This window comes from Perca flavescens, chromosome 4, assembly GCF_004354835.1.
Source record: "Perca flavescens isolate YP-PL-M2 chromosome 4, PFLA_1.0, whole genome shotgun sequence".
In the NCBI taxonomy this organism is placed as follows: Eukaryota; Metazoa; Chordata; class Actinopteri; order Perciformes; family Percidae; genus Perca; species Perca flavescens.
In genome coordinates this window covers 40,054,466-40,066,444 of record NC_041334.1, presented here as the reverse complement: position 1 = coordinate 40,066,444, position 11,979 = coordinate 40,054,466, and the positions used below count along the sequence as shown (strand labels likewise).

The 11,979-nt window shown below is 35.8% G+C and overlaps 1 protein-coding gene across 4 annotated transcripts in view; it reads left to right on the top strand.

The window, feature by feature from the left end:
- asb14a (ankyrin repeat and SOCS box containing 14a) overlaps positions 1-11,979 on the top strand; it is a 28,253-nt gene continuing 16,274 nt past the window's right edge. For all 4 annotated transcript variants that reach the window (XM_028576159.1, XM_028576157.1, XM_028576158.1 and 1 more), the window contains exons 1-5: positions 1-288; positions 2,474-2,635; positions 3,620-3,666; positions 6,880-7,014; positions 8,230-8,388. In XM_028576159.1, the coding sequence (XP_028431960.1) occupies positions 2,499-2,635; positions 3,620-3,666; positions 6,880-7,014; positions 8,230-8,388 (478 nt within the window). In that variant the 5' untranslated portion in view covers positions 1-288; positions 2,474-2,498. The remainder of the gene's footprint in view (positions 289-2,473; positions 2,636-3,619; positions 3,667-6,879; positions 7,015-8,229; positions 8,389-11,979) is intronic.

Genomic DNA, 11,979 nt, shown 5'->3' with positions numbered 1-11,979 from the left:
TTTCTCTGTGCAGAATGTGTGAATCACATGTCACATGTACTAGCAGGCAGTACTAGCTACTAGCTCTATTTAAACAGTTTGGAGCATGGATTCATTGAGAGAACTCGTGCAGACACACAGCTCTTGTTTCAGTCTCAGGTCAGAGACCTCTCTGCCTCCTGCATTCTTCAGCAGTACCAACAACAACAACAACAGATCCTCTTCTAATCTGCAAGGACTAACAAGGCTAACTGGACTCCCCAGCCGAGCAGAGGGGACCTAAACAACGACCTAACACAAACCCACAAGGTAAAGAAACTCAGTGACGTCTGTCATCACAGAAACCTACAGAGAGAGAGTCGAGTCTGTTTTCACAGACAGACATGTTGAAATGTCCTGCTCTGTTCATTTACCTATTGATGCAGCATATATATTTTAATTCCCGTATAGCATGTGTCAAACTCTGTCAAACTCTCGGTGATTCGGCCCGCATATCAATTTAGGTTCTCAATCAATTTTGGGCCCCCTCTAGTTTTTGAAGGTTTTTCAATGTTTTATCGTTTTTCTTTTCTGACGTTTTTCAGGCTTTTCTGGCGGGTTTTTTCGCCAATGTTTTTGCCATTAGCTTTTTTTCGACCTTTTTTGTTGCTTTTTTTCTTTGATGGCTTTAGTTACTTTTTGGGGGCTTTAGGGCAAAGAGAAGGCTATATGAGACACGCAATAATCCAGTAAAAAATCCTTGAACTTTTTGATTAAATGAAAGCATGTGGATAAACTAAACATGTCTGGCCCATGATGTGATTCTTATTTTCACATGCGGCCCTCTGGGAAGTGAGTTTGACACTCCTGCCGTAGAGTATTTGTTCATTACGATTAGATAAGCTTGTTGTGGCTTCTTACTTCTTGGCACTGAACATTAGTGTCCACATATTATCACTCCTGGTGTCCTCGTGGCAAATTTTACCCATTTTCAAGAAGTTTCTACATCAGAAATTTGGGTTTCTTTTAACCAAATTTTAAAACTAAATAACATGGATGGTTCTCCATAACACTCTTCACAAGTTAAATACATGATCAGTTCACTATTTTCTTTGGATTTTGGTGTTTTATTCAATTTTATAGCATGTCAAGAAAAATGTATGAAAGAGCATTGAAAAACGTAGGAACAAATGTCAAAAAAAGGACTGAAAAACTGACAAAAACGTTTCGGAAAAGTGTCAAAAATGACCGAAAAAAAATTCAAAAACACCAGGAAGTGACAATAACATCGGAAAAGTGTCAAAAACGTCAAGATTATCTTCAAAAACGCCAGGAAAATTGACAAAAACATGAAAAAGCTGCATGGCAACTGTAGTCATGTACCGTTGCCCTCTAATAGAATAGACAGAAATGACAATGTATACAGTATAAGGGACATAAAGTTTGTAGAATACATTTGCAAAGATCCAGGAAAGGTCTGTATTTGACAGGAAACGTGCAAAGAGAGCTGGATGGATGCCACAGTTACAAGCTAGTAGGGGTGCACGATATTGACAAAATGTCATTTGCGATATCGATATTAATTTCCATATTTATATACATATGTAAAATTAACAAAAGTATGATCCAAAAAATTAACAAAATAAAGTTTTCTTACAACACAAAGTTTATTTCAACTGGGTCAAAACGAATTAAAATAAATAAGACCATGTCCAAAGGAACAAATTCTACTGGTAAAACAGTAAAAATTTATTAATAACACAAAGTTTATTTCAACATGTTCTACTGGTTGGACAGTATAAAATATATAAATAAGGACCATGTCCAACATGAATTAATATATAAATAAGGACCATGTCTAAAGGACAGGACATGTTCTACTGGTTGGACAGTATAAAATATATAAATAAGGACCATGTCTCCAGGACAGGACATGTTCTACTGGTTGGACAGTATAAAATATATAAATAAGGACCATGTCTCCAGGACAGGACATGTTCTACTGGTTGGACAGTATAAAATATATAAATAAGGACCATGTCTCCAGGACAGGACATGTTCTACTGGTTGGACAGTATAAAATATATAAATAAGGACCATGTCTCCAGGACAGGACATGTTCTACTGGTTGGACAGTATAAAATATATAAATAAGGACCATGTCTCCAGGACAGGACATGTTCTACTGGTTGGACAGTATAAAATATATAAATAAGGACCATGTCTCCAGGACAGGACATGTTCTACTGGTTGGACAGTATAAAATATATAAATAAGGACCATGTCTCCAGGACAGGACATGTTCTACTGGTTGGACAATAAAATATATAAATAAGGACCATGTCTCCAGGACATGTTCATGTTCAGTATAAAATATATAAATAAGGACCATGTGGACATGTTCTATAAAAAAATATATAAATAAGGACCATACACACACAGTGTACATTCAATTAGAACCAACGCTGACCTGCTGATCACACACAAGTTCATTGTAATATTCATGTTTGAACAGAGCCTGGACCCTTTATGTTGACATCATGGAGTTTGTGCGATTTGGGACAGAGGACGATGACGATGATGCAGCGACTCAGTACATGATTGAACAGAGTCTTCTGCTGGAGAGCAACAAACAGAAGGAACCACCCCGAGACTCCACAGCACATGGCAGCAGGAGGTCAGTCTAACAGAAACCAGTGTTACAAATATTTCTCTCTGATGCTTGTTAGTGAAATGAACAACTCCACCATGATGGAAGTTCTGCTCATTACTTCACATTCCTCCGTTACTGCATTTGCACACAAAAAGACATTTCTGGTTCAGAATGTTGTTTGGGAGCTAAAGTTTTTAAATCAGCCACAAAAAATCCACTAGCACTTTTTAAGATGAGCAGTGCTTTAAAGGTGCTGTAGGCAGGATTGTGAAGAACCAGGACTTAGCCAAAAAATTTGAACATTGACAACTTCTCAGTCCCTCCCCCCTTTCTGCTAAAGCCAAAAATGGTCTCCTAAGCCCCTCCCCCCACAAGGGAGAATGAATGCGTGTGCATGAGCAGTGATTAACACGCAGTTAGACACTTCCCCTGGCCCTGATTGGTGCATCTGAACAGTTAGACACCTCCCCTGGCCTTGATTGGTGCATCTGAACAGGGAGCTGTGGATTTTTGTAAATCTCCCTCCAGGCTGTAGGTGGAGCCAGAGGAGCTGGATTTATTTTAAATGACCTGCTTCATGTAGTTCTACATGTACTGTATATAATATACAGTGGTTTGCATAAGTGATTACACCGATGATAAAGTGGGTACCACGTGGTACTTTCCATAAGATCATCTCTCAATAGGGGTGGACTGACTTATGCCCCCTGTATTTTAAGGAAGAACATTTATTTATTTATTTATTTACGATACATTATTCATTCACAAAGAAAATTGGTGTCCTTAAAGGTTGGATTTTTCCAAATATTTTTAATTAATTCATTAAGATCAATATCCAAAAGTAGATTTTTTTATTCCTCTTTTTAGTCAACTTTAGCATGGGGTCATAAACTTATGCAAGCCACTGTAATATTATTCCCAGCAGGTGAAGCTCAGATGACTTTACCAGAATTTAGTTTTTCTTCTTAAGTTTGCTGTGTTTAAGTTGGAGATCTTCTTTCCACACAGCCCTGGACCTGACTCTGCAGACAGCATTTTCACTGCTATAAGACAAGGTGAGGTGTGGGGGGAGTGATGGACACAAGGCTTGTAACATGGTACTGTAAAAAAAAAAATACAAATGAAACTGTCAGGTATTTACATTAAAAGCACCCATATTATGCCCATTTTCAGGTTCATATAACTGTATTTTAAGGTTGTACCGGAATAGGTTTATTCAATTCAATTCAGTTTTATTTATAGTATCAAATCATAACATAGGTTATCTCGAAACACTTTACAGATAGAGTAGGTCTAGACCACACTCTATAATTTACAAAGCCCCAACAATTACATTAATTCCCTCAAGAGAAAGCAGTGCGACAGTGGTGAGGAAAAACTCCCTCTTGGGAAGAAACCTCGGACAGACCCAGGCTCTTGGTAGGCGGTGTCTGACGGGCCGGTTGGGGGTGTGATGAACAGTGGCAATAATAGTCACATTAATAATGGAACAGTGACTGGATGTAGCAGGAAGCAGCAGGGTTCAGCAGGAAGCAGCAGGGTTCAGCAGGAAGCAGCAGGGTTCAGCAGGAAGCTGCAGGGTTCAGCAGGAAGCAGCAGGGTTCAACAGGAAGCAGCAGGGTTCAGCAGGAAGCAGCATGACATTGCAGGGCACCGCTGAGCTCAGCAGGGAGTGCAGCAGGACCACGGCGACAGCTGGAACCAGGATCTTGGTGCCAACGTTCTCCAAGGAAATACGCTGGGGGAAAAAACATAAGGACTCCGGGGAGTAAACTCCCCAGAAGCTAGGATTAGTAACAAGCATTTCTGGGACTGGATACACACAAATAGTAATAGTAAAAGTAATAGAAAGGGAGAGGAGAGAGCAGCTCAGTGTGTCAGAGGAAGGAAGGAAGTCCCCCGGCAGTCTAGAACTATAACAGCGTAACTATAACAGCGTAACTAAGAGAGACAGGTCATAAGGAAAGGTAGCTTTTTCGGGCTTAGAACTCTCCCCCTGCCGGATCGAGCTTGGCTGGCCTGTCTCCCTCTACTTTGTTATGTATTATTAATCTAACAATTATGAAGAGAAGCAGGTGGGCCAGTTAGGTGAACACTGCAACTCCTCACTCCCTAACTATAAGCTTTATCAAATAGAAGAGTTTTAAGTTGAATCAGGTGACAGTTTCTGCCCCCCGAACCCAGATCGGGAGCTGGTTCCATAGGAGAGGAGCCTGATAACTGAAGGCTCTTGCTCCCATTCTACTTTTAGAGACTCTAGGTACCACCAGTAACTCTGCATTCTGGGAGCGTAGTGCTCTAGTGGGACAATAGGGTATTAGGAGCTCTTCTAGATATGATGGTGCTAGACCATTTAGAGCTTTGTAGGTCAGGAGAATTTTTTATTTATTTTACAGGAAGCCAGTGCAGAGAAGCTAATACAGGAGAAATATGATCTCTTTTCTTAGTTCTTGTGAGAACACGTGCTGCAGCATTCTGGATCAGCTGGAGAGTCTTAAGGGACTTATTTGAGCAACCTGACAGTAGGGAATTACAATAGTCCAGCCTGGAAGTAACAAATGCATGGACTAGTTTTTCAGCATTGTTTTGAGACAGGATATTCCTAATTTTGGCAATGTTACGAAGATGAAAAAAGGCTGTTCTTGAGGTTTGTTTTAGATTGGCATTAAAGGATATATCCTGATCAAAAATAACTCCTAAATTTCTGACAGTAGTGCTGGAGGCCAGGGCAATACCATCCAGAGTAGCTATGTCTTTAGTTAATGAGGTTCTGAGGTGTTTAGGGCCCAGCACAATAACTTCAGTTTTGTTACAGTTTAACATCAGAAAATTATAGGTCATCCAGGATTTTATATCTTTACATGGTTTAATTTTCTAAAAACACCATATTTTTGTTGTACTGCACATTGCTGCAGCTCCTCTTTTCACCCTGTGCTCAGGTCTCACGGTTTCAGAGGATGTAGGACCCAAACAGGCAGTGTGAGTTTTGAGGATTTAATAAACAAATAATGAAGTCCATACTAACAATAGGTGTCCCGAGAACAGAAGGCGAATCCAAAAATAGGCACAAGCATTATCCCTATCCTAGCGTTAGCATGCTAACGGTTGTGGTTAGCCAGCTCGTTTTGGCCAAGGGGGTAAGCTTTGCTTCAGAAATCCAACCTCCTATGGCTCCATTTAGATGCTACCAAGCCATCACCTCCCGTTAGCATCCCATTGACTCCCATTCATTCTGACGTCACTCTGACAGAGAATAACTTTACATCTGAAGCGTTACATTGTAGTGAGAATCTACAATGTAAATAGTCATGAAAATAAAAAGGAAACGCATTGAATGAGAAGGTGTGTCCAAACTTTTGGCCTGTACTGTATATATAATATATAAATCAGATTTATAAAGAATTTCCATGCGTAAAAACGTTCCCAGTTTTCCGCAACCTTTTGACCATGCGTGTGATCGTGCGTAATGCTCCCACTGTTTTAGTGAACTCCGATGCTAAGCCTGTTTTCCGAACCTAACCCAGTTTTTGTTTGGTGTGCGCCACAAGGTTTTATAAATCAGAATATCGTTTTTATTCGTTTTGACTTTTTGGCGCACGAAATCTTTCATAATAGAACCTATGCACAGTTTTATAAATGAGGCCCCAGGGCTGATACAGTGTGCAATAAAACATGTGACATGTGAATACTGTAAATACATTTGACCATTTTAATAATTCTCTTTAATTATATTTATTATTGTGTGTTAATCTAATCTACATTTCCCTCTTATCCCTCGGTGCTGCAACAGTGTGGATTTTCCCATTGTGACAAATGTGACTCTCACAAGAATGTCCAAACACACTCAAACAAAATTCACTGTAAAAGCAATGTTCTGCTTTCCATTGAAGCAACTTATATTGATTCAAGTGTATTGCTTCAATAAGTACTGAAACTGATTAATACATCCCAAAATGTGTGGCACTTAATGAAGATACACTTTCCTTTATAAGGTTCATCAATATTTTACAAGCAAAATAACTTAATAAAGGCCAAATTAAAATATCACACAATTTATATGAGGCAAATATTTACAAGTATAAGGGTTCTGTGACCTGGGATATCCACTGTCATTAGATTCAGCTACACTTTGCTTTGATTAATAAAGGATTTTGAATGTTGAATCTCGAATGTCGGGAAAGAAAATGTCTGACATTGGCCCCTCCTAGTGGTGATATAAAGGGATATAATTTTAAATATTAACAGTCACTGTCCCTCCATCCCTGCAGGTAATGAGAAGCTCTTGAAGGAGCTAAGCATCCGGCACAGAGACAAGTTTTCAGACACAAACAGCCGAGGTTGGACTCCTCTCCACGAAGCAGCAGCTCAGAGCAACCAGACCATCCTGGAGCTCACACTCCACGGTATTCATCCACTTTACTGATTCTGTAAAGTATGGATGTATGGATAGATAGATAGATAGATGTATAGATGGATGTATAGATACATAGATGTATAGATTTATAGATGTATAGATAGATAGATGTATAGAAAGATGTATAGATATATAGATGTATAGATGGATAAATGTATAGATAGATGTATAAATAGATAGATGTATAGATAGATGTATAGATAGATAGATGTATAGATAGATGTATAGATAGATAGATGTATAGATAGATAGATGTATAGATAGATGTATAGATAGATAGATGTATAGATAGATGTATAGATAGATAGATGTATAGATAGATGTATAGATAGATGTATAGATAGATAGATGTATAGATAGATAGATGTATAGATAGATGTATAGATAGATAGATGTATAGATAGATAGATGTATAGATAGATGTATAGATAGATAGATGTATAGATATATGTATAGATAGATAGATGTATAGATAGATAGATGTATACTGTAGATAGATGTATAGATACTGTATATAGATTTATAGATAGATGAATGTATAGATAGATGTATAGATTTATAGATGTATAAATAGATAGATGTATAGATAGATGTATAGATAGATAGATGTATAGATAGATGTATAGATAGATAGATGTATACTGTAGATAGATGTATAGATATATAGATTTATAGATAGATGAATGTATAGATAGATGTATAGATTTATAGATGTATAAATAGATAGATGTATAGATAGATAGATAGATAGATGTATAGATAGATGTATAAATAGATAGATGTATAGATAGATAGATAGATAGATAGATAGATATTGATCCTAAAAATGTGAAATTCCAGTGTTGCAGCAGCAAAAATATCAGACACACATCACACATACAGAATATACATGAAATAAAAGGATACAGCATACATGAAATAATAATAGGATACAATATAAGAACAAATAGTTTAAAATATCTATAAGTTGGGAATAAAAACTGTACAACTGTTTAAATAGTATTGATAAAGCCGTAGGTAAACAAACCTATTGTGCAAGTTGCACTTAGTGCAGTAGTGATGTCTAGGAGTCTCATCTGTCACCCAGTGATGAGGTGTTAGATAGTTTGAATGATTTCTCGTATCGGTCCGTGGGATAACATATGTTATGACATAACACCCCATTAATGAATCAGATCTAACAGCAACTCGTCCTGTTCTCCAGCTTCAGGCTCAGACTCTGTGGAGAGTCGTACTCCTCGCGGACAGACTCCTCTCTTCCTGGCAGTAGAAGGAGGTCTGATAGAAAACGCCTCCTTCCTCCTCCAGCACGGAGCCCAGCCGGACAGCCAGGACCACGACCAGGACTCACCGATGCTGCTAGGTAGGCTGATGTCACTTCCTGCAGGAACGGAAAGAAACAGCAGTGGTGGAAGGAAGGGGGTACGCTTCCCTTCAGAACTCAAACCTCCTATGGAGATATTTTGATGCTAACAAGTGATCACCCACCATTAGCATCCCATTGACTCCCATTCATTCTGACGTCACTTTGACAGAGAATAACTTTACATCTGAAGAGTTTAAAGACTCTATTTGTCTGTTGTTTATTTCTAAAGAAACACGACAATGTATAAAAGGCTCCATTACCTTGTAGCTCACGTTATGGCTCCGTAGCAGACGCTTTTATAACAATAGGCTAACGATTGGGTCATAACCACGAGACTTACTGTCACACAGTAGAGGAATTACCGTATAGTACAGGAGAAGCTCACAGGCAGTTTGGACTTACATTAGCTGTTTAGGTTTAATTACTAATGTTAACTAGCATGTTAGTGATCAGTAATTACTAATGTTAACTAGCATGTTAGTGATCAGTAATTACTAATGTTAACTAGCATGTTAGTGATCAGTAATTACTAATGTTAACTAGCATGTTAGTGATCAGTAATTACTAATGTTAAATAGCATGTTAGTGATCAATAATTACTAATGTTAACTAGCATGTTAGTGATCAGTAATTACTAATGTTAACTAGCATGTTAGTTATCAGTAATTACTAATGTTAACTAGCATGTTAGTGATCAGTAATTACTAATGTTAACTAGCATGTTAGTGATCAGTAATAACTAATGTTAACTAGCATGTTAGTGATCAGTAATAACTAATGTTAACTAGCATGTTAGTGATCAGTAATTACTAATGTTAACTAGCATGTTAGTGGTTAGTGATCAGTAATTACTGATGTTAACTAGCATGTTAGTGATCAGTAATTACTGATGTTAACTAGCATGTTAGTGATCAATAATTACTAATGTTAACTAGCATGTTAGTGATCAATAATTACTAATGTTAACTAGCATGTTAGTGATCAGTAATTACTAATGTTAACTAGCATGTTAGTGATCAGTAATTACTAATGTTAACTAGCATGTTAGTGATCAATAATTACTAATGTTAACTAGCATGTTATCAGTGATCAGTAATTTACTAATGTTAACTAGCATGTTAGTGATAAGTAATTACTAATGTTAACTAGCATGTTAGTGATCAGTAATTACTAATGCTAACTAGCATGTTAGTGATCAATAATTACTAATGTTAACTAGCATGTTAGTGATCAGGAATTACTAATGTTAACTAGCATGTTAGTGATCAGTAATTACTAATGTTAACTAGCATGTTAGTGATCAGTAATTACTAATGTTAACTAGCATGTTAGTGATCAGTAATTACTAATGCTAACTATCATGTTAGTGATCAGTAATTACTAATGTTAACTAGCATGTTAGTGATCAGTAATTACTAATGTTAACTAGCATGTTAGTGATCAGTAATTACTAATGTTAAATAGCATGTTAGTGATCAATAATTACTAATGTTAACTAGCATGTTAGTGATCAGTAATTACTAATGTTAACTATCATGTTAGTTATCAGTAATTACTAATGTTAACTAGCATGTTAGTGATCAGTAATTACTAATGTTAACTAGCATGTTAGTGATCAGTAATTACTAATGTTAACTAGCATGTTAGTGATCAGTAATAACTAATGTTAACTAGCATGTTAGTGATCAGTAATTACTAATGTTAACTAGCATGTTAGTGATCAATAATTACTGATGTTAACTAGCATGTTAGTGATCAGTAATTACTAATGTTAACTAGCATATTAGTGATCAATAATTACTAATGTTAACTAGCATGTTAGTGATCAATAATTACTAATGTTAACTAGCATGTTAGTGATCAGTAATTACTAATGTTAACTAGCATGTTAGTGGTTAGTGATCAGTAATTACTGATGTTAACTAGCATGTTAGTGATCAGTAATTACTGATGTTAACTAGCATGTTAGTGATCAATAATTACTAATGTTAACTAGCATGTTAGTGATCAATAATTACTAATGTTAACTAGCATGTTAGTGATCAGTAATTACTAATGTTAACTAGCATGTTAGTGATCAGGAATTACTAATGTTAACTAGCATGTTAGTGATCAATAATTACTAATGTTAACTAGCATGTTAGTGATCAGTAATTACTAATGTTAACTAGCATGTTAGTGATAAGTAATTACTAATGTTAAATAGCATGTTAGTGATCAATAATTACTAATGTTAACTAGCATGTTAGTGATCAGTAATTACTAATGTTAACTAGCATGTTAGTTATCAGTAATTACTAATGTTAACTAGCATGTTAGTGATCAGTAATTACTAATGTTAACTAGCATGTTAGTGATCAGTAATTACTAATGTTAACTAGCATGTTAGTGATCAGTAATAACTAATGTTAACTAGCATGTTAGTGATCAGTAATTACTAATGTTAACTAGCATGTTAGTGATCAATAATTACTGATGTTAACTAGCATGTTAGTGATCAGTAATTACTAATGTTAACTAGCATATTAGTGATCAATAATTACTAATGTTAACTAGCATGTTAGTGATCAATAATTACTAATGTTAACTAGCATGTTAGTGATCAGTAATTACTAATGTTAACTAGCATGTTAGTGGTTAGTGATCAGTAATTACTGATGTTAACTAGCATGTTAGTGATCAGTAATTACTGATGTTAACTAGCATGTTAGTGATCAATAATTACTAATGTTAACTAGCATGTTAGTGATCAATAATTACTAATGTTAACTAGCATGTTAGTGATCAGTAATTACTAATGTTAACTAGCATGTTAGTGATCAGGAATTACTAATGTTAACTAGCATGTTAGTGATCAATAATTACTAATGTTAACTAGCATGTTAGTGATCAGTAATTACTAATGTTAACTAGCATGTTAGTGATAAGTAATTACTAATGTTAACTAGCATGTTAGTGATCAGTAATTACTAATGCTAACTAGCATGTTAGTGATCAATAATTGCTAATGTTAACTAGCATGTTAGTGATCAGGAATTACTAATGTTAACTAGCATGTTAGTGATCAGTAATTACTAATGTTAACTAGCATGTTAGTGATCAGTAATTACTAATGTTAACTAGCATGTTAGTGATCAGTAATTACTAATGCTAACTATCATGTTAGTGATCAGTAATTACTAATGTTAACTAGCATGTTAGTGATCAGTAATTACTAATGTTAACTATCATGTTAGTGATCAGTAATTACTAATGTTAACTATCATGTTAGTGATCAGTAATTACTAATGTTAACTAGCATGTTAGTGATCAGTAATTACTAATGTTAACTAGCATGTTAGTGATCAGTAATTACTAATGTTAACTAGCATGTTAGTGATCAGTAATTACTAATGTTAACTAGCATGTTAGTGATCAGTAATTACTAATGTTAACTAGCATGTTAGTGATCAGTAATTAGCCTGTGTCTATGTTATCTCCTTACATATACCTACGTTCTCCGTCTCTGTGAGATTGGGAATGATTGAGATTTCTCTCTCACAGCTACCAGAAGACTTCACACTTTCAGACACGTTGCTCACGTCACAT